The 24274-nt window shown below is 34.9% G+C and overlaps 1 protein-coding gene across 16 annotated transcripts in view; it reads left to right on the top strand.

The window, feature by feature from the left end:
• Positions 1-24274, top strand: part of KLHL13 (kelch like family member 13) — a 176361-nt gene that overhangs the window by 108479 nt on the left and 43608 nt on the right. For 10 of the 16 annotated variants that reach the window (XM_058536562.1, XM_058536569.1, XM_058536566.1 and 7 more), the window contains one exon: positions 1520-1585. The exons of 3 other annotated variants lie outside the window; for them this stretch is intronic. In XM_058536562.1, the coding sequence (XP_058392545.1) occupies positions 1520-1585 (66 nt within the window). Of the gene's footprint in view, positions 1-1519; positions 1586-10938; positions 11314-11812; positions 11926-18723; positions 18804-24274 lie in introns of those variants that run through there. 3 more of the 16 variants (XM_058536572.1, XM_058536573.1, XM_058536574.1) reach the window with 3 other exon arrangements.

Here is a 24274-nt window from a genome sequence, read left to right as displayed (position 1 = left end):
TAAAGCCTGATTTTTAAAAAAAGCAGTAAGGAAATTTTACTTTACTTCAGACTGTGGTATAGATTTATTTATATAGCCTAAATGTAATACAGGTTTAGAAATATATATATATTTTAAAAGTTAAAATAAAGAATAGTGACTTGTGTAGAGCTACATAATTTCACTCAGTTACCAGAAGGTGGCACACCAGATTCTTCTTAAATACACAAAGGAAAGGAACAATATTAATAGGAATATAAAATAAGCTGTATTTAAAGATACTTTAATGTATTTTTAAACAAAAAAATAATATAATTGTTATTTGCTTGATAAGGCTTAATGCTAAAACGTGACAAATATGAGTTTAACCCATTGTAGCTTTTTATGATTCAAAAATACTAATTTTTATGTGTATAGCATTTTAGAAGTGGACTTTGAAATCGTATTGCCGTTAAGGAGATGTTGTTTTGAATTTATCATTCTAAAAAAGAAATAAAATACTTGCTCCATATCTTTTGCATAAGAAGTCATTAGATTTAGGATAACATTTTGTATAAGGTCTCTGCCAAAGTCTTTCTAAAGATGCTATTAGACTATGACTTTGATTTAGTTGTGATTTTAATAATGCAATCGTGCTTGTGAAATGACCCAGAAAAAAGCCAAAACTGTTTATTTTGAAGTTAGATAAGGGTAAGACTTAGTAGTGTTTGCTTCCTATAAGTTAATAACAACATAAGAGAAATAAATGTAAAACAATTAAATTTTGTTAGAGCTCCTCAAACACCTGCCAGCATACTTTGATTTTTTTGAGAGAGTTGACTGTTGACAGCATATACTGCAGTGCTTCTGTAGTAGTCTCTATTTTTAAAATGCATTCCTGAGGCAGTACCACAAGTGTGTCTGTTCACGTTGCCTTTTGTATTAGCCCGAAGGAGTTAGATATATGACAAAACTTCACAAAAGAAAATCTTCTGGTTAGGAGACAGTACAACTATTTATGTTTTTATTAATTACAAGCAGTATGAAAATAAGAAAATTGGTAGTCAATGAACCCAGAAGAACATTAGCCATCTGTTCCCTGAAAGCTTGTAATGTGTGTTATTTGCTTTCAGGTTTTTATGGCAAAATAGTATATCAGCAAAGAATTGAACTTTAGGCTTACAAAGCTAGAAAATGACAAAGCATTCCAAGGCCACGTATATATTTACTGGAAAAGTGTTTCCTTGTGTCCAAATTTGGCTAGTTTAGTCTTTTAGATCAGCTGCCAATAAATGTATTTTACGTCAATCTTTATTCCAGACTTTCTGAAACATTAAGAGAGCTTCTAAAAACAAATAGAATCTTATGGCTTTCTAGTTAATTTTTTTTAAAGTTAATTTACACATTTAAAAATTGTTCCGTGTGGTCTTCACTGTTCAGGATTTATAAATATGGTTTATTAATTTACAGCTAAAATATTTGCAGAGATTGCTTTGAAAAATTTGAACTGAATACAGTAAAGTCACAATTAACCAGATTTTTTTTTGCACTCCACTTTCAGGAGACGGAGGCAATTGTCTTTAAAACAAGCCGATTTCAAGGATATATTCAAAAAATCAACTTCAGGGTATGTCCAAGGGTCTGCATTTTCCTCTACCTTTTTGTCAATGAGAATTTATTTTCATAAAAAAGACCCTGAGATACTAGAAGACATTCAGTCATCAAGGAAACTTTCAATAACGTCTAGGGTACTGTGTTTATTAAGACAAAAAATGATAAATTTTTCCATTAAAAAAAAGCACATGTCATTGTATTGTGCTTTATATTTTCCAATGTGCTTTCACAAACACAGGTTCAGTTGGTTTTCATAACATTGCTGTGAGTCTGGCAAGGAAAGTGGCATCTTCCCGATTTTAGAGATGAGGGTAGATAACACCGGAGGTCACAAAGTAGTAGCAGAGCTGCAGTCAGACCACAGGTGCCTAGCTCTGTCCTCTTCTACATCCTTCCTCATTGAAAAAGTTCAAAACAAGCTTTTAACTTTACTCTGTATTGCACAATCAATATAATTTATAACACGTTTGTTTCCTAATTGCTGTACTTCGAAATTTCCCGCTTTGCACGTGTCTCTTGGTCTGCCTCTTTGCCTATCTGTCAGCCAGCTGGAGACCTTGCTTTCAGACTCTCCCAGACCTGGAAGGATCTGGAGTGTGGGAGGGCAAGATAATGGCCCTGGACAGTGCGGATTGACAACTAGTGGTGAGCAGCCAGCGCTGATTTGCTGAGGAAGGCCAGGAGCTGAGAGAGAAAAAGAATCTCACTATAGCTGGGGTTATCTTGAGTGGGGGTTATCAACCTTGACTTTAAAGCAGTGTTTCTTCAAGTTTAGTAGACTAGGCATGAAAATCAGCTGGAGTACTTGTTTAAAATGCAAAGTACTGGGCCCTATCTCTAGACTTCTACATTTTAAATATTTACCCTAGATGACTCTTACGCATACTAAAGTTTGAGAGCATCTGCTTTCCAGGTATTGGACTTTTCTCTTGGTATATGTATTGGAATGTAAAGAAAGGTTCCACTTTTCTCTCAGTAGCATCCATGGTCTTTGTCAAAGCATGTGAGGGCGGGAGTCAAGCAAGGGTGAGGAATCACAGATATTACTTGCACGCATTGCTGTATCTCCATCTGAAGCATATCAGTGCATTATGGTGACTAGGAGGTGTTTTAAATAGGCTTCTGTTCATTTTAGACTTGAAGAAAGTAAAGGGCAGAAAGATTGCCACCAAATGGTAAAAAATAAGTGAGTTTTTGATATTTTAAGAGTTAACCTATCCCAGTTGTTTTATATTTAAGTTAATTTTAAAAAACTGGCTAAAAAACTAGGGTTCTGGATAGTTAAGGCTTTCTGTAGCAATCTATTTATGCTCACTCATGTTTCATGTGTGAATATGCAGTCTAGCTGATTAGATTGTAAGAGATTTGTGGTCAGGGAACATGTGTTCTTTTGTATACTTGTAACATCTAGCAAAGTCATAAGTTCTCAGTACTTATCGATGATTGAACTAATTCAGCATGCACATCTTCTCTACAGGTTTTGGGCTAGACATAGTGAGTTGATTGATTTTGGAATTTGTGAAGTTCAAGGAGTCTATATTACACTGTCAGTAATGGCTAATATACTAAAGAAGCCTCAGTTTAAAGAAATGCATTTTAGTTGGCAAATGTGAAAGCGTGGTCTTAATTAATCAACTTGTTAATGCTTGTTCCCAGTTTAGAGTATCAGTTTGAGCTTGATCTTTCGGCCTCTTTGCTCTTTTTGGAATACAAGTTGTTCTGTGCTTTACAAATCTGAATCACAAAAATTGGTAATTCTGAAAATCCCTAAACATATATATTTTTATTTACGGACTTAACAGTATCATGGGAATTTAAACAAAATGGCCCAACTCTGTAGTGGAAGATTCATAAAAATTCTCAACCGTGTCTCTGACTTAGATCAAGGTGAATAAGGAATTAATGAATAAATATATGCTAGCTAAAGGGAAGATATGTTTTACTCAAGTGTTATAGCTTCAGAATTCCATGAGAAATAACTGATTATTTAAAACATATATTTGATTTTGAAGACATAAAGTGGTTCTGAACTTACTAGTTCAAGTAGACAGACTTAGAAAGGCAGTCAGGAAATCCAAATTTAAATTGCATCCAGCTAAAACCTAGGCTCAACCTAGAAGATGAATTCTGTTTTTTATTCCCTCACATCAAAATTGCATTTACTTTAGTTAGTAATAGAACATGAGATAAAGGAAAGGAGAGGATTTTCCCCCATTGGACAACCGTTGCATCCAAGTAATGAAGTTACGCATAACTCTAAAACAATACTTTGGTTAGTTCTTAACACATGAACACTTTTTATAACCTGAGTTAATGATGTCTTACATCATAGGATTTTCATTGAATTGCTAAATATGTTTTTCAGGCATAGCATTTTAAATTGCACACTTTTTGCCTAGCTTCTGTAATTTAGACTTACCACCACATATTTGGCATCTTTCAGGATAACTGTTTCTATATCCGCCCCCGCCCCCCCCCCCCGTTTTTAGGAAAAATCTTTAGAACTTAAAATCAGCGAAGAGAAGAATTCTAAATTAGAAAATGATAAGGATCTCAAAATAGTCATGAAAATAGAGGTATTGAACTGGTTGCTGTCTCTTGGATACCACCATAGTCGGCAAATACCATGACTGTCAACTACTTCTTTAAGAAAACCGTTGGACCACATGTTATGGTAGTGGGTCACGAGGTTCCAGTCTGAAGTTGAGTCTTTTTTTTGGACTTTAAGATATTCTCATTCATTATATGGTTAAAACTTTTTATTTTTAGTCAACAATAGTTTCTATAGATAAATGTGTAGGAAATTTAAAGTTTTAATGATTAGGCCTGGGAAATGGTAAAAACAAAATTAAAGCAAGTGAACGTAAAGGGCCCTTTTTCATGGAAAATTTAAGTAGTGTTATATTAATCTTAATGAGTCATTACAGTTAGCTTTCCATGAAAGTGTTTGCTTCTGGTTAGCAAAACATTATTGTTATTACTCTATAAGTATTTATCACCAAGATTTACAGCTGCTCAGGGGTAGGAAGAGATGGGACAACTAGGTAATCTTCTAGATCTCATTTTTGGCTAGAACATGGTGTACATGTGTATGTTATATGTAATAACTCTTTGGATAAGAAGATAAATATAATTTTTTCAAGATAGTAGCATTATTTCCTTCATTTTAATTGGAATGTTGAAGAAAATGTCAATATATTATTCCAAAAGTCATTCAGTAACTCATATTTTTATGAAACTATAGGTATTTCTGAAAGAATGTAGAATATAGCAAACGTTGACTTTCTTTAACTGGCAAGCCTTTTGAGATTGGATATGTGATGTGCTTATTGTTGAAAAGTTTTTCAACCATCATAGGTAAACATTATTAGAGATTATTTATTCTTATCAAAATAGTTCAGGATTTACAAAAATTAAGATTGTAATATTGCTTAGTACATTATCTTCATGCAACTTTTGTAGTTTTGCTTTATATTTGATACCACCAAAATTAAAACAAAGTAGTGAAACTATTTGAAAAGCTTTATATGAATATATTTTTTAATCAGTAGAGGCATATTCATAACTTTTCTTTCAGTAACACTGTACATTTTAAATGGCTTTTTATTTTGATAAGTTTGCAAGTTTAATGTACAAACACATCAGAAAATCTAACAATGGTTTGGTTATTTTATTTACCCAACGTAATTTAAGGTGATACTTAAGAAGTTGCTGGGAGATGACTAAACAGATAAATTATCATTATTTGAGGTTAGGGCAGAGATTTTTTTTGTTAGAGCATTCCATCATCACTATAAGTAATGCATTTATTTTGTTTAAAAAAGCATGTCTCCTGGGTGATTCTCTTCAACATATACTTATTTTTAACAAGATAATGTGTATGTTCAATTTTTTTCATTTTAAGAACTTTATAGCCTGAAATTATCAAATTAACAGATGAATATTCCTTTTATCTGAACTCTGCCTTTAGTAATACCAGAATCAATAACAGCATTTTAAAAACCATCCAGGATATATCCTGGCTTCAATACACAGTTCTTATTTAAGCACCCCTCTGCTTATAAACTTGTGTTTCAATTTACTCAATAAATACTTATTGAGTGCTTTCCAATGTGCCAGGACAGTGCTGGATTAGGAGGATACAAAGATTCAGGAATGTCTTCCTGAAGGAAGAGCAGGAATTTGGGGACGGCATCTCAGGCAGAAGAAGTAGCATGGCTGGAGCACAGGGTGTGGTAACAGCATAGCCTCTTTACTGGAGCACTGGATACATTATCCCTCTTTGATGATGATAAACTGTCTCTCTAAATTGCTTTTTTCAAACAACTTAAAAATGGTAATTGAAAATCATGTATGTAAATAGTATATATTTAAAATTCATTGATTTCCACCACCACCACTCCCAGCACAATGCAAACACCTTTGTTTGGAGTTTACGGCATTTTTTAAAAGATGAGAATACTTAAGAATTAGTTTAGTTTATGCATGTCACATGTATAAAGACTTACTTGGGCATATGGATTTCGGAATCATATATGAATGAAACACTCAAAAATAGCCCCAAAAAGCCGTAAAGAATATAGATACTACAGAAAACAAACGGAATAAGGAAGGGCAAGAACTTCTGTATTTCCCATTCATTGCTAATCCTTTTATCAGCTGTAGGAAGAGAGTAAGGGTAGTCAGAATCTGTGGATCATTGGGTCCCCGACAACTGGATCTTTCTAATTATTTGCTCAATTCCTCAGTAGTTTAGCCCTCCTACCCCAACTCCTATCTTAGCCTCATAATCTCATTCATCTGACCCCCAATTGTAAAGGTGCTACATAAATAACAGGAACTACTACCATTCTGGCTTTCCATTCTCCTTCCAGCCAGTCATTACCTTCCTCGCCCTTACTGTTTTCTCCTTTGGTCCCCTTTGTGTTGTTTCCTGTATATCAGCATACATATTGTTGTTCTATAACTACCACCGCCCCCCCCCAAAAGAACCCTACAAAACTTAGTACCCTTCTTTTCCTTCAGAAATGCTAAAGATGGGAAGAGTATTTCCCTTCACATTACTTATGCCATTATGGCATGAGGAATTCTCTGTGCATATACACATGCATGGGCATGAGCATGTCCCTGTACAACAACTGTGTTTTTCTACATGTTTGTATTGTGAAGGAGATAGGTACTATAGTAATCCAAGGCGTAGTGATAGTTACAATAGTTTATGTAACTCCTTTATGGGACTATAAGGATCCACACAGTTCTGTTAAGGAAATTGACATGTGAGAAGTTGCTTATAAAAGATGAAATGATGACTTTTCAACGTAGTCGTCTTTGAGAAACATCTGGAGTTTTCCATTTTGATCTTAGCAAGGCTACATGTCTGAGTATCTAGTGAGAAATTTTTAATGTATTTGATATTCAATTTCTTGAAACAAATAAAGGAGATACACACAAGTATATATAATCACTCGTGTGAAAAGTTCTATTTCCTATAATAAGAAGTCCTGAATGTAGTAAGAATTTTGCTCTGTTGTCCAGAAGTAAATTTTTTGTGTGCTTTAAAGGGTTTAACAGCCCTACTTGGTTGCCATCCAAGTACTTTTACTGATTGGTAGAACATAAACAGAGTGCACAATTTGGCATGATCTACAGTCTTGTCTGAGCAACACGAATAACATGGATATCCCAGATTAGTCTGAAGAGACATTGTCAGGACTGAAGAGAAGATCACACAGTGCCTGCTCACACAAACTGTAGTTAATGCTATTAGTCTTGAGTTGTTTCTACCCCAGGATTAACCAGAAGTTGCAAGAAAAAGGTAGGTCAGTTCTTAGGGAATATCAGGTAAAGTTGGAGAGAGAGGTCATATTCGCTAAATTCATTTAGCAAGGTGGTGGTACTGGAGACAAACTGTAGCAGTCAGTCAGCAAGTTAAATTTTCCTGTAAAGTTATTTAGAAACATTTACATTGAGAAAAAATTAGACTCTTAGCTGTATATTTCAGTTTTCTCTCATACTATGACTGGCTTAATTTTACTTACCTTTTTCTCCCTGATGATTCTTAAATACCTTCTGGAATTAAGATTTTGGGAATGGTCTTTCTGTACACTTTTGTACTTTTGTTGTTTCCCACTTCTGTCTTTGAGTGTACATATAATTGGAGGAGTAAATAGCTCTTTGTAGTTCTTGTTTTTTGAGAATACGTTGAGATATTTATAGAATGTGGTTCACTTCATACAATAGAAACACATGTCTTATGGAATGGTCTCTTCGAGAAGGGGGTACAGTAGGGATTCTGGAGCAGGAATCCTGGACTGGGAGATGGAAGCTTGGTTTCTAGTTCCAGTTCTGCTGCTAGCTAACAGAGTGACATCGGGCAAGTTAACTTCTCTGGGCTTTAGTTTTTTTATCTATACAATGAGGGTACTGATGAGCAAGATGATTTGTAAGAGTTCTAAAACTTATAAAAATCTTCTCTTTCTACATTTGGAGCCAGGGAATTCTTTGTTGTAAGATGTGGCCAAAGAATGTCTCTTTTTGTGGCCTTGGCCAAGTCCCAGCATTGTCCTTTGTTTATTACATCTCTGAAATATGCGTTTCACAGGTATTTTTAAGTGATTAGTTAATGTTCATAAAATGCTTTGAAGAGCTTTTGTGTATGTTGTCTTTCTATTCCTATTTTATGCAGTTGTCCGTAATAGAAACCAAGTGTTCTATAAATGAAATCAGTGTTTCCCATGATGTGAACGAGGGTTTTTGACATTTCCCAGTCTAAATATTAAAGTAGTGGGACACTAAGCCTGCATAAAATTATATTTAAAATACTGTTTAATCATTTTCTTCCTTTCACTCAGTAGGTGAGAACATTTTTAGTTCCGGAATGTAACGGTAATTACACTCTATAGTTGCTACTGGAGTTGCCGTCAGGGTAGTAAAATCTGATTAATTTGGACTCTGCTAATTTTGAATTGGGGTGATTTTACCTGGCTGAAGTTTATTTCTAAACGATGTATGAGGAATGGTGTTGTTAAGCAAATTAATAGTGTAAAGTATATTTCATGGACTATATTTTTACTTAAAGGAATTATTTTTAAAGCCTTTGGCATATTAGTTTGCTCACGAGAGATAATTACAAATGACTCCTAGCAATTTATTAAAGCAAAAGAACTGAATATGAGTAAATGTTCATCATCAGATATAATGCTTTTAGGGTTTTGGGGTCTTTAAGAGTGCTGAGGGTGGGGTGGAGGAAAGCAGTCTTATTTTCTTTTCACTTTGAACAAATACTACAATTGTTGGAGTGCCACGAAAACAGGCTCTAAACATTATGTCTGAGAAACATCTAGACCGAAAATTGACATAAATGATTTGGTGGTATTGGTTGATTTCTTTGGAACCTAATAAGGTTAGACAAAGAATATGTTGGTTTTCTGATTCAGTCCATTGTTCATAGAAAGAATAATAACTTGAGAACCTTTGCAATAAAGCGATCTTCACCTTTTTGTGCGGGTTACTCTCTTGGAAATTTGGAAAACTCTACATTCGCCCTATTTCCCACTCATAAATGTTGAGTAGTCTTGATAGATAAACTGCTTGAAACACTTCACCACCATGTTTTTACATAGGTTTTGGGGTCTTTGTTCTCAGAAGAAGTTACATTTGCAATTACTGCTTTGTAATATTTTCATAAGCTGGAAAGTGATTGGATTTCCTTTCTAAAACATCATCTCCTTGCTACATATAGCTAATTTGTAACCGTTTTATGTTTTATATTTTTAAATGTTTGAGAATACTTCAGATTTTTGGAATAGAACATTCCAAACTTGCTTGTTGAGTGTGTGTGTGTGTGTGTGTGTGTGTGTGTGTGTGTTTCCTTCCTTGGGGTTTCCAACAAGTTGCCACCGCTGATTGTACCTGGGACCTTTTTGCTGCATAACTATTAAGAATTATTACTCAAAGCCTTCTAATGTAAAATATTGACTATGGTTTATTTGTATTAGTGACACTTTTTTTTCAACATTTTAAATAGATTTTGGCCGCTAAGGTATTGATAAATACTCCTTTCTCTAATTCCTTTGAAGATTTTCATGAGACAGTTTTGCGTGTAGGTACTAAAAAGAGTTAGAAATATAACTTAACCCTTTAAGTTGCTTGAGCGTGTTTTGGGGAGGCAGTATTTGTGCATGATAGATTGAATAAAAATTATTTGTGAGGTAGTGATGGATGACATCTATTTAATATTTAATAAAGTTTATGCATTCCTGGTCAGTGTTTCAAAATAAGCTTTCTCTCTCTCCATATATGTATGTATGTGTGTATGTATATACCGTATATATCTATGTGTTTGGGTTTCATAGGGAAATACTTTTTGCTTGAATATTAATGTGTATCTTAAAGGATGGTACTTATGATTACCTTAACTGATTTCACACTGTATTTCTGGTATATTAAATTATATATTTTGGAATTTTTGAAAGTAGTTTCTTTCTACAGAAACACTTATCTGTGCTTTTTGAATACAAATGAGAAAGACTCTTAAGGGACTAAATCTCAATCTTTTTAAAACTAGGAATAACTCGGAAAGAGTGTATGAAAGCCAACTACTTATGTTGGAAGCACAAGTTTATTGTTTGAATAAAAACTTGAAAGTAAATATGAGCTCTTTGTCACCGCAGTGAGTTTTTAAAAAGGTGGTGGTTTTCATGTCAATGGCGGTCTGCCTTTACAAAGCTTGCATTGATGAAGATGGATAATTCTGTTTTTAGGTAGAATTTGGAAGGGTGCTATGAAGGTAGATATTTAGTGATGACAACTTGCCTACATCAGAAGGAAAATTCTTCAGCCTGTAAATAAAGAGTTCAGCATGAAACCAATTTTATCCTATTTTTACTTCTTAGAATTGCGTAGAAAATTTGTGAGTTTGGTGGTTTAAACAGAAACTTAAAATACCTAGTCACTTTCTGGGCACTTAGGACGCTATTTGCTGGCAGTATTTTAAAACGATATAGATGAAACCTATATTTGCAGTTGCCTTCATGAAATACCTCAAGCTGCCTTTGACAGCAGCTTTAATTTTTGAACCTCCTTGTCAGTCACTAACCCCTCGAGGTTACTGGAGCTGCTGCTCAGCTGGGGAATGGTCGCTGCTGGACACCTGCTTGGCCAGCAGCATTGGTCTCTCCTCTAGGCAATTTGTGAGCTGTTTGGGGGCGGGGGGAGGCGGTAGGGGGGGTGAACGGGAGGGGGAAGGGGGAGAGAAGAAGGGGAGGGCAGCATTGAATTAGATTGTTGATAGCGTCCCTCCCAGGACTGCTGTTAAGAGCACGCTACTCTGTACTTCTCTGCTGCAGAAGACAGAGTGATATTCGTGTTACCACAGCATGTTGTAATTGTATGAGATTTTGCTCATCCCGGCTTGGAAATAAGAATAGGGAAAGGAGAGCAGCTTGAATCAGAAGCTACTAGAAGAGCGTGCAGAGTTCTGCAGCAATTTACATTTGTTCTTACATTTTGCCTTCTTCTAACTGGAAAACAGAGAGACTGGCATTTTTTAACCGGGTTTTTCCCATAATGGCATTCTTGTATTGTGTGGCCAGAGCTTGCACAGAAGGAAAACAGGCTGCCGAATTTAGTCACTGATCTCTATTAGCTGTGGCCTAAGGCTATGCTGAGGTTTATATCCCATTTGTATTGTTGCAGCTCAAAAGAAGAATGTTCAGAGGATGACAAGTGTATTCTGAGTAGGTATGTTGTTTCATTTTCATATGAAACCCGTCTATTTTTTTTTTTTTTTCTGCTGCTATTGGTCAGAAATCAGGTTAATAGGTGCAGAATATAGTACAGTGCTGCAGTATCCCTGTTAAGGTAGAACAATGGCAATGCAAGCTTAAAACAATACCAAAAAAGCCAAAACCCTAGCTGCTTTTATTAAATAAAGCTGCATTGTGTGGTATGTATACACAGTGCAGTCTTAAAAAAAAAAATATACTGCAGTCAATGCTTTCCTAACGAGGTGGCACTATTGTTGAGTTAGAATGATAGAATCATCATATTGCTTTAGGGGACAGGAGGATTTAAAGGAGGTACCTTGCAGCCCTATTTTACAGATTGGAAGCATCGGTTTAAGGGCACTGGCAGAATCGTTTGCTTGTTCTCCGCGGCAGCCACTGCTGTGTCAGTACAGTGTGGAATGAAAGTCCTAGTTGGTAGTCTGTTATGGAAACGCTGTTTACTGTTATTGTAGTACCGTGGTGACAACATGCCATTGAAATGGAAAACGAGCTCTCCTGCTATCTGGAAATTCCCAGTTCCTGTGCTTAAAACATCCAGGTCAACTCCACTTTCTCCAGCATACATGTAAGTGAGAGAAAATAGGATATTAAAGTGGGATTTCATTCATGAATCAACGTTGTGGCAAAACGGGGGAAAAACCCCAAACAGCAACATCTAAAAACCCACAAGATTAAAAACCTCCAGCTTGCTTACATTTAAAGATATTGGCATGCCCACATTTTAGAATTGTTTTGTTTTCCTAGGAGTTTATGTTTATTTTCATTTAAAGTGTTTAATGGTAATCTGCTTATTAATATGAAAGTCTAAAGGTATACCTAAGGAATTACATAAGGATAAACTTTAATCTTTCACATTGGTTGGATTTTTTTGAATTTTTGTGTATCTGAAATACTTAAGATGACTTCTTTTGTGTAACAGCACAAAAAACTGCTGATGATTGATACTGGTGTTTTGTTAAATATGAAATGCTTTCTGTAATTTTTTGATGAACTTGAAACATTCAGAGTTAACACATTGATCAGAAAATGAGTCTTTCAATCAAGACTTTTATACTTGAGTTGTGTGTGAATATTAATAAATTTGATATTATATCTTTCCCAGTTTTATAATTCAAGTTCTGAAGTGTAAGTTCAAATTTGTGCAAATTATAATGCCATGAATGGTTATTTATACACATGGAGTGGAAAAATGTGTTATACAAATGTCTATTTTAGAAATTTATTTTAAGTAAATATATACTGGAATATATTGGGAAGTCTTTCTAGAATTCTTGAAAATCTTATTTTTTAAATTTGCAAAGTATTGCTTTAAAAACAAAATCCAAGAAATCTAATAAAATATTCTTTTAAAGTATTTTCTGTGATCCTTTTTTTGGTGGAGGAAGGAGTGAGAGAAAGCTGGATTTTTTTTTTAATATTAGTATGAGAAAAGCTTTTGAGTAAAAGTCTGTCTTAACTATGAGTGTTACCTTTAAAATATTTTTCAGTCGGAAAAATGTGGAAAATTCTTCCTGATTTAGGTTAAATGTGTGTTTAGAAATCTGGTGAGTTGCCATTTTATTACTTGGTTTGTGTTTTATATGAGGTTCAGATGCACAGTGGTAGCTATCTGGTTCTTTGAAAGGCTTTCAGCTGCTGAGGAAGTGTGCTTGTGTTCTCAGTCCAAAAGAAATGATTCCCTGGAAAGCACTGAAAAATGAGGACATTTCAGAGTTAAATCCTGTCATCATTTCATTTTCAGATTATTTTTTATGTTCTTTCTTAGAGATGCTTCAGGTTATATTATCTGTTTGGGTGTTAAACGCTTTTCCTATAAAGTTAAAAATTTGAGTTATATTTGTAAAAAAGAAAAAAAGATCAGCTATATTTGGTTCTCAAAAGGTGTGTTTGTCAAAAGCACAAATTAATGGAGATGATGAGTTAGTGGAGGTGACAAGTTAATGGAGCTCCTTCAAATAATTTGAGAAAATAAGATGTGCCTGTTGACTTTATGAATCTTGGCTGGTGAGAAATGACCAAAGATTTACCAAAAGCAACTTTATGGTCAAAACAAAACAAAACATACATACCCCAAACTAAAATCAGTAGGTTACAATTAATAATGGTTACTAATGATTCTGGTATTCCTACTACATTTTACTGTCCAAAAGACCCAAATTGCAGCTCCTCTTGCAGCTGGTTTGCCAATTTTTAGAGATGGTTAAAAAAAATACTTATATTTTATTAATTCATACTGCCCACAAGCTCAGATACAGCTCAATACAGCATCTTTAATGAATCATTTTCTTCCTTTTAAGGACTCACCTTTTTGACCTGATGATAAGAGTGAATTGATTTAGATGGTAGAAGCTTGAAAATATCACAGATCTTGCATGTTGACGTTGATTATTGGTTGTAAACATAGGTAGAATGGAAAAATATATTTGAAGAGCTAGGGTTAGGCTAGACTATTTTGACATTGTGATAGTCTATATTATTAAATTGGCCTGAACCTATTTTTCTTTATAAGCATATTATGTAAATATACACAGAAAATATGTTAAATATGGGAAAAGACTAGCTTGGGGAGTTTAAATCAGGTTTTTAAATAAATTATTTAGTTTTTGACTGTTTTAAATTAGAGTCATTGCCTTACGTGGCCAGAAATAAAAATATCATGTTTAACATGTTGTTCTCATCAGTGCTTCTTATATTCCACAGCACTTCTACACACGAAATGATACTTCAGTTTGGCATAATTTTCACTCTCAAAGATTATAATGACTAAGTTTGAATACTGGGTCAAGTAACGTTATATTTGCTCTCACAATAGTTTGGCTGGCAAACATAGTTTAAATGGTTATTTGTGTCTTTTGGGTCTAAAGTCTTTGCATTGAAATGGAATAGTTAAATTCTGACTCTGATAAATTGTGATATTTTAGAATTTACCTGTAAAATTGTATATAAACTTTTAAAATATTATCTTGAATATAGAATTCTTCACAGTTAATGTAAGCATCTTTTTGTACGTTTGCTTGTGTAGCATCAGTATTGGTTTGTAATATTTTATCATTATTTACTGTGATTTGTCAAATACGCATTACGTGGTTTTCATTGGAGACTTGGGTACTTTTTTCAAAGACTGAAATTTCAATGTAAAATATTTTTAGTTGTAGTAAAAATGTGTTGTAGTAGTTGAGCAAGTATGGAAAAAATATAAAAGCTCCTTCCGGTCTCTTTCTAAACTCGGTGTAGGTGCTGCTTGGCTGGAGCTCTTCCATTGATGCTGTCGATAGGGCAGTGCTGCTACGCTAGTGCAAGCTACAATAGAGAACGTTTTACTTACTGCAAACGCTGAACAGAAAGGCTATTTCTTTCCTTGTGGATTTCAAGTCCAGGTTTCCTTTTTTCTGCTTGTTTAGAACTTAAATGAGAGTTGAAACCTCTCCATATTTTCCAGACTTACTGATGATAAAAACAATGTTTATGACGATATTTAGGAAAATAGTTTCTTATATAGCATAAAGTGCTTTTCAAATTGTGCTGTAATATGGTTCGGGAAGAGGGGAGCATCTTCAAGACAAAAGATTTAGGAAAATACTCCTTGGCCTCTAGATAGCTTGATTCCCTAATACTTAGTCTTTCTTGGGTAGATATAGTCTTCCTTCAGCTTCAGTTTTGAACACTTGCAAGGTGGTGTGCCATCCATGTGGAATTCTGAAGGGACTGGCTTGATAGAAATCTGAGTGATGTGTTTGTGTTACACTCTGCTCAACAGTAGGTTGAAGTTCAACCTTAGCCTGAGGGAGGATCTCCTGGTCACTGTAAACTGAATTAGTCAAGACTCTGCTCCTGACAGGTGTGAACCACGTAAATTAACCTGTCACTTTGCCTAAATTAATAAAGCTGAAAGGGCAGTCACATCTAAGTGGTTTTCTGTTGTTTTGGTATTCATTGTTTTAAAACAGCAAATGGTTCCTTCAGGCTAATGTTATAGGGGTAATGTATTGTTAGATTCTAAGGACCCACTGAAAGAGAACAGGATTAGCATTAGCGATCCTTTTATCTTTTCTTCACAAGCAGTAACTTTTGATAATAATGGTGTGGCAATAAGGAGGAAAACAATAGGTAAGAATTAACCAGTGGAACATAACAGTGAATCCTAGCAGGACACACACTGTGAGATGTTTTCCTTAGAATTTTATCTTTCTCAAGCTTAAAAACAATGGGCGTAGAGTCAGTGTTAGTGAATTAGACTTATGCTCTTTTAGCCAATGCCCTTGCATTCGGTTAGCTTCCTATTTACAGTGATTTTGTTTAATATGTAAAATACATTTTATATTAAATATCAATAGCACAGTATTTTATAGCAATTGTTTTTCTATCATTTCATCGTTAAAATTCAGAATCTAAAATTCAGATTTCCTGAGAAAAGATTGTGCATACCATATAAATGTTCCTTGTTTCTGGGTGATTCAAAGGATAGACAAAATAAAAACATGCATTTCCTAAATTTGACATGTTTTCTATCCCCAAGATTGTCTTTTTTTCTAATTTAGTGAATAAAACAAAACCTTGTAGTTTTAGAAATCTTTTTTATTTAGCAAAATACTTCTAAAATTGATAATCTCAAATTAGAAAAGAATATATTTAGTTAGATAATTTCAGAATGACCATATACATAAACTTTTGTTGGTGTCTGCTTAATTTGTTTTTACTACATATGCTTAGTCTAATGATATTATGTGGAGAAATAACATAAATAACACCTAAGAGCAATTTAGTGTTAATGTGTAGCTTTTGTGGCATGTTCCTTGGGAATTTCCATTGTCTGAGCTTCCAGAAGGGCTGGCTTGACACTTATTAATGTAAAACCATAGAGATAAAAGTGACCTTAGAGGTCATTTAGGGAATCTAAACCCTCTTTAAAGCAGGAATCCTTCCTGTGACACCTCTGAAAAATGGTGATGCACGCCCTCCTTGATGACTGTCAGTGACAAAGAGCTCGCTGCCTCACCAAGGCAGCACCTTTCATTCGTGGACAGCTCTTGCTTAACGTTAACCAAAATCCATTTCTCAGACCTTTTATCTCCTGTTCCTAGTGTGGCCTTATGGAGCTGTATAGAAAAATATCTATTTTCTCTATTACATACAAGCCTGGAAATCTTCTCTTTTTTTAACCATTACTTATGTGACATGTTTTTAGACCTTTCACTCTGCTGGTTGTCCTCACGGGGATAGTTTTTTTATGTTAATCTTTGTACGGGATACTACATTTGAATACAATGCTCCTTATGTGGTCTGACTAGAAGAAGACACCACTCTCCTTTTCTACAGATGTTCTGCTTGTCTTTAAGAGCCTGGTATTATATTATTTTTTAATCATAGGATTCACACTGGACCATAGTGAATTTAGAGTTTACAAACTTACTTTGCAGAGGTTTACGATTGGATTGCTTGTTCCTCCTAGTCAGCGTTTATTCTTTTAGCTACTTGAGATCTTTTAGTCTGAGGAAGCCTGGCATGTGCAAGTGAAGTTAAAGTTTTGTTTTATAGCCTTTTGTGTGTGTGTTTTTAAAAGATCTCTTGAAACCATTTAATGTAACTGAAGAATATTGCACACAAGAAACTCGCAAGACAGAAAGCTAGTATTTCTGATGCTTTCAGATATTTCCAAGAAATTTACTTGTCAATAATTTATCTAGATTCGTTATTTTTTATACTTAAGTGAGTGTTACTTCCAAGTACCCCTCAAAACACTTGCCCCAGAGGGAAGAGAGTCAGAAATGCAAATCTTATACCATCATGGGAAGTCTGGAGTTACTAAGAGTTTTAAGGATTCCAGACATTCTGCTTGAAACTTAGAATATTTAGATGAGACCTAAGTAGGGCCAAGTTAGGGGGAGGGAAAAGAAAGAAGTAAGAGATAGGCAAGTATTTGTGTAAATGACTTTATTACTTATGATTAAAGAGTAAAGAATTAAAAGCTATGCATGATGATATTTTAAATTGAAATGGCAGCCACGGTGTATTGCTTTATTTCCTCAAGACTGTGAGAAAGAGGTGGTATAAATGTGAGATTCTTGGGGAATCGGTATGTAAAGAAGTTACTGGGTGATCCATTTTTGAAAGTGCTCAGTTCTTTTTCAATCACCTTGTATATTGGGTTTATAATATTCAGAAGTTACTTCCTGTTATGTGCCAGGCATAACTCTGCTGGGTATTAGGGGATATAGTACTTTCAGTCATTCACAATGTCTATTCTTTATCTTCCATCCTATCTTTATTCATAAACAATTAAATTGCTTAATTTATTTTACTACTGTGAAAATTCTGATCCCAGATAATCAGATTAAATAACATTTTTGTTTACTGTACTTTCAGTATTTATAATGGATTTAATGGCAATGAAAACACTACAGAAGAAAAATGTGTCCGGGCTAAATGAGGAGACATGAATTGGAGACAGCAGATTTTAAAGTGCCTATTTTTATTGTGGTGATCATTTCGCAGTATATACAAATATTGAATCATTATGTTGTACACCTGAAACTAACATAATGTCGTATGTCAATTATACCTCAGTTTAAAAAAAAAGTAAAAAAAAATGAAGTGCATATTCAATAGGATGGAAAATGGTGCAATTTATGTTTAAACTTGATAGTTACCTTTTTAAACAAGAAGAATAGAATGCCATCCTTTAAGTTGGAGAGGGCTTAGGTGCTTTATAGTGCACAAGTGTATACATATTTTACCTTCCAAGCAGCAATAATTTGATCCTAGTCTATAAGATGTAATCTTAGTGGAAAATAAAATTATATTGTGTTACCAATTGTGGTAAAACATTTTCACTGGCATGACGTACTATGATGAGGGTATGTGTTGTTTTTACCCAATTTTGCCACATTTATGGTATGGTAAGACAAGAGCATGCCCAACTTGTTGGAGAATACTTCTCATGACATGGTTCAATGGGGAAATGAAATAACCTATCCTTCCATAAAAAAAAAAATACAAATAAAAACAACTTTCAGAACTCTAGGAGCTTAAAACTTGAATCTAGCTTGTATAACAGATATTGTAAACTTCATATGAAGCGTATTTATTTGCAGTTTTTAAAAAATTGTCCTGGTTTAGCAGAGTTAAATATAATATAATTTATTGAGTGCTACTATAAAAGTGCCAAGCACCTTGCATGCTGCCTCCAGAACACTCTATAAGGGTAAGTCTTTTCCCTGTTTTACACATAAGGGCACAGTGGTTCAGGGAGGTTAATTATCTTGCTCAACGTTACAGTGCAAGTAAGAGGTGAAGTGAGAATTCAAACTTAGATCTGCTTGATTTCAAAGCTCTTCACTTCTCTAATGCCTTTTTGTTTTTGTAGACTTTTGCTACTTTCATGCCATCTATTTATTAGATAATATCTCACTAGGATTTGAAGAACCAAGAAGTATGACAGATGAGGTAAGCTTTTTTGAATTGGGTGGTGGTATAGGGAGACTTTAGAGAGCTTTACTTGCAGTCCTGTCAAGTAGTGAAGTTGTAGGAAAATACTGGGGCAATTATCTTTACTTGGTGATATGATATCAGGATTAACCTCATTGTTTCCTATTTCTCTCGAAGCACTATTCTACCTTCATTGGCTACCCACCTTTTTTCCCCATGGTAATTAGCCATCATTGACAGTGCTGTAGCTGGTGTGCTCTGTTTAGCACATTCCTAGGGTACTACCCAGTCAGTATGTTTAGTACTTTCCTGTGGGCATTATTGTCCCATTGCTTAATTGTGTGCAAGCACTCAAGAAAACTCCATGTATTAGTTTTCCATTGCTGCCATAACAAATTACTGCAAACCAATGGCTTAAAACGTCACAAATTTATTATCTTAGAGTTTTTTAGGTCAGAAGTCAGGTATGGGTCTCACTGGGCTAAAATCAAGGTGTCGGCAGGGCTGTGTTTGCCTCTGAGGCCCTAGGGGAGAATGCGTTTCCTGCTCATGTGGGTCATTGACAGAATTCAGTTTTTTACCTTTGTAAGACCACCAAGGTCTCCATCTTCTTGCTGGCTGTAAGCTGAGGGTTGATCTCAGCTTCTAGAGGCTGCCTGCGTTCCTTGGCTTGTGGCTCCCTTCCTCCATCTTAAATGCCAGCAATGGCAGTAGTCCTTTTCACATCCATCTCTCTCTGATGCCCTCTTCTGCCTTCCTCCTCCACTTTTAAGGACTCATGTGATTAGACTGGAAGGTGTAGGGGCTTGATTGAGTTTTTTATTTAAAAGGCTTGAATACTGTATTTTAGAACACTAAAATTTTGAGAATGAAAAATTATGATAGATCAGAGTGGCAAGCTCATTTGAGTATTCGTGGGCAACTGGCCTAAACTAGCGTTTACGCCATCCATCTGCCCCGACTCTCTCCTTCTTCTCCCCTCTCACTTTAAAGTCTCTCACTGCAGGTATTTCTACAAATTCTAAAGGACCTTTGCTCTTCCTTTACAACTTGCTCTGTAACATCTTCTATTTTCACTTTTTTGTTTTTCTGGTTTCAAAAATATAGTGCTTTTTGCTGATCAATGAGATCAGACCAGGACATCCTAAAAGGAGTATAATTATCTTATTCAGTATTCTTTGAATCCAAGAGCTGGATGAAACCTTAGAAATCACTCATGTCATACCATTGTAACTCGAAAGAGAATATGGTATTTGTCTGGTCACTTTTCCTCCATCTGTGTACATTTGTATTAGATGATTTAACCCAGTCTTAATTTATATTTCCTTTTTATTATTTTTATCCCATTTCATCAATTGTATTACAAATTAATGTTAAAAACCAGTTTACTACAAAAGCTTCAACTAGATTTGTCTTTATAGATGTGATTACATCAAAGCTTTTCTCTTGTCCTACAGTGAACCATATTTCTAATTAACTCACAGTTTGGCCTAGCTTTAGTTTGGGTGGACCTACAAAATATTTGAAATAGAATTTTGAAAAGTATATGGATGTTCTAGGTTTTAAATAGATTATCCAAGAGATAGTCCCTTAGCATCACCGAATTGAAGTGATTTTTATTCATTCTGAGCACTTTCCTGCAAAGAGTGTGTGTATGTGATCATTTCTGAATGATTCACAGCTAAACAAAACTTCATGGTGACGTGGCTCATTAGCATATTTTTCACAGACATATTGCCGAAATATATAGATAGATGCAATTAGACACTGTCTTTTTTCAAATGGTGTGCTGCCCCATCACATCATCATGAGTTTTGGCTTTCTTTCATATAATTATAACTGAAGATTATATTCTTGAATAGTGGATATTGTTTGATTGTTGATCCAGCCTTGCAGACAGCCTGATCTGGGACTAATCCTTTAAAATAAAATAACGGTAAGGAAAGTTGATGTTATTTATTTTTTTTTTTGGTGCTTTTATGCTAAATATGAACTGATACACTTCTGTACTAGGGAGTAAAGTTTGCAATTAGTTTTGTTACTGTGGTTTATATAACTTATGCAACATGGTATTTGTTAGTAGATAATGTTGAGAATTTATCGTTATTTTTGTATCATTTAGTCCTTTGGAAAGTAATTCTTTCTTTTACTGTGATCTCTTTGCAAGCAAGTATCCTGCCTGCTCTTTGTTTACCTGTCTCCTGTGGCAGTGCCTGGCACATAGCGGGTGCTCAGTAAATGTTGAGTAGATGAATGAATTTGGAGAGAGTAGTTTTTTAGGTCTGTAGCCTTGTGCAAACCACTTCGCCTAAGAGTGTTGAATTTCTTCATTTGATATATGCAGTAATCTAATATTATCACAGTCTTGTTAGAGAGTAAGTTACAGCGATCTTTCCTATGAAGAGAACTAATGCAAAATCCTGATTCTGTTCCTTGCTTGCTAATAAATACCATGATGCTGGCACAGACTGAAAGTAATTTTAGTAGAAGCAATTTACCAGTGACCAGAATACTTTAGTCATGGTTCATCAAATTGTAATTTGATAAAGAAAATAAGATTATAATCTGTTCCAAGACGGCAACTACTCTTAAAGTTAAGACTTATTTGACTTATTTTCGCATATCCTTTTCCATGATGGGAAAAACTATTTTAGACAAATTTATGTTTCAAAGCTAGTATGTTTGCACTCAAATGATAATGTGTTTTGTGTGTATAGTTTGAGAAAAGGGAATCTGACCTAGGGTTTAGGAGAAATAAATTTAAAATTAGTACTCAAAAAATCATCCACATTTACTTATGTTCTGAATTGTTTTATACTTAAAAGGGCTTCAACCTAATTGCAAAGGTTTAGCAAATATTAGATTTAAATTAGGTAAATTTTTCTTCTATGAAAATGTTTAAATAGAATTGCCTTTACACATTACTTGGTTAACAATAGAAGAAAAGGCATAGTGGGCCGGCTCCGTGGCTTGGCGGTTAAGTGCGCGCGCTCTGATGCTGGCGGCCCGGGTTCGGATCCCGGGCGCGCCCCGAGGCACCACTTCTCCGTCCAACCCGAGGCCGAGTCCCACGTACAGCAACTAGAAGGATGTGAACCTATGACATGCAACTATCTACTGGGGCTTTGGGGGGAAAAAATGAATAAATAAAATCTTTAAAAAAAAAAAAGAAGAAAAGGCATAGCTATTAATATGTATGAAAACGACGTATTCTGAAGCAAAACAATTGCTAGTTTGTGAATAAATTTGGATTTTTATTTGTTCTCTAATCATTAAATATATATTTATTTTTAATTATTTGCTGGAATGTGTGATTAGTTTAGGAGGGCTAGTCCAAGAAGCCTTGAATCCAAGAGTATGGGATTTGATTTGAACCAAATAGTGAGGAGTCATTGAATACTTTTGAGCAAGGAAGTGACTTTCAGAGCTATAAATACAATCACAGAATGTGAAGAAGCTATACTATAACAAATATGTAATTTATGTTAATGACCAAATCCAAATAAGAAGTAATAGACAGCAGAAGTGGGGTAGGGACAGTGCGAGTGGAGACGAGGTGGGAGATAGGAGCATACTAGAGAGATATTCAGTAGTACTTTGATAGTTGCTGGACATTGGAGATGGGGAAGAAGCAGGAGGCGAAGATGACCAAAGTATTGTAATGATAACCATTTTCTTTTAGAATCTAAAATATCCTATCTATGGGTCTCTTGAATGCATGCCATCTAGATACATTCGAGATTCCTGAACTGTCTTCTAACTGACCAAGCTTCCAGAAATGATCATTAAGAACTATGTAGTCAAATTCATTTCCATTGAGAGTACCTTTAAATAAACAGATTTTTCTCATTAAAGCATGATCTACAAAAAGATTGGATTTTGGAGATTTAAAAATGACTTATTGCCTCAAGAAATAGCTGTGGTAAATGGAGTGAGTAGCATTTTCCAAGTAGCTGAGCAAACTTTTAACACCTTGACTCTTTGCTATCCTCATCTACTTAGTGACTCCTCCCTATCTCCTTCTCTCCTGCACTCAGAGAGTCAGAAATTATAAATTGGGGTGTGGAACACTGGTTTAAAGGACTGTATGGAAGGAAGGAAAAGAATGCTTCTTTCTTGCTTGCTTAATATAGTATCCCTCTCTCCTATTTATCTCAAACAGATCAAGGCAGTACTTCATTACTACTTAACAATTCATAGCTTCTGCAAAGCACACACACAGTCTGAAAATGCTCCAATTATCTTCTATTTAAAATTCCCATTTAAATGACTGGGAAATGTGAATGCTTGATGCCTACCATGTCATATTGTTTAAATGATATGGTCAGCCTCTACCCTCTTTGAGTTCCATCCAAGAACACATACTTTCTTTAGGCCAGAGGCCATAATGTTCCTAAAAAGAAACACCTTACCCCCAAAGGGACAAACTCCCCAATGATTTATAATTTGCAACTACCTCCTCAAAAAAAAAAAAAAGTCCACCTTCCATTACCATTTTTACCACTACCAATTTTATTAAGAATATTTAATATTTTGGGTAAACAAATATAGTCATGGTACATAAATACTTTGCCCAAAGGACTCCTTTCTTAGTGTTACTGCACTGTGGACAAAGACTTATCAAAGAAGTATTTTTTGGTTTTTTTTGCTGATGAAGATTAGCCCTGAGCTAATACCCGTGCCAGTCTTCCTCTACTTTATATGTGGGTCGCCGCCATAGCATGGCTGACGAGTGGTGTAGGTCCACACTTGGGATCCGAATCAGCAAACCCAGGCCACTGAAGCAGAACGTGCCAAACTCAACCACTATCCCACAGGACCGGCCCCTAAAAGAATTATTTTTGTAGAGCAATTTTTGTTACATTAGCAGAGCTGTCTGGCTAGATATGAAATTGCGTTGTGATATGGAACTGAACATTAAAATAATCTTAGTTAAAATAGTTTTCTAAGAGTGTAGTAAAATGGTGAATCCTGATGGCATTTAGGAGAAAAATCAGAAGCCATTTCTGGGATTAAAGACTGCACTTCTACTCTTAGAATATGATACTTGAATATGTAGATAAGTGGGTGGGCTATAGGTGACAGTAAGGACTTTTTGCATCTCCTAACAACCTGACAACTTAAGGTCAGCAGTGGACATGTTTCTTTATGGTAAGCATACTACAAAAGGGATAACAAAGTCTTATAACAAAGTGTTATGAAAAAGAAAACTTAATGGTGAGGCAGGTAGCTACAAAGTGGAAAATAATTTTAATATGAAAAGTTATACTTAAATTAGACTCTTTGCTTCCGTAAACTCCATATCTGAGATGAGCTCGAGAGAACTGTCCTGAGTATGATTCCCAGACTCATTGGGTTGAGAGTGTGTCTTCTGATTTTTTTTTTTTCTTTTTGTATTACCTTCCCCTGTCTTAAAAATACTGGCTGTAATATTAAAACGTTGATTTGATTAAAACATGATTGATTTGATACTGAAATTTTTACCACAT

The sequence above is a fragment of the Diceros bicornis genome, chromosome X (genome assembly GCF_020826845.1).
Source record: "Diceros bicornis minor isolate mBicDic1 chromosome X, mDicBic1.mat.cur, whole genome shotgun sequence".
Lineage (NCBI taxonomy): Eukaryota > Metazoa > Chordata > Mammalia > Perissodactyla > Rhinocerotidae > Diceros > Diceros bicornis.
This window is presented reverse-complemented; position numbering and strand designations above follow the sequence as displayed.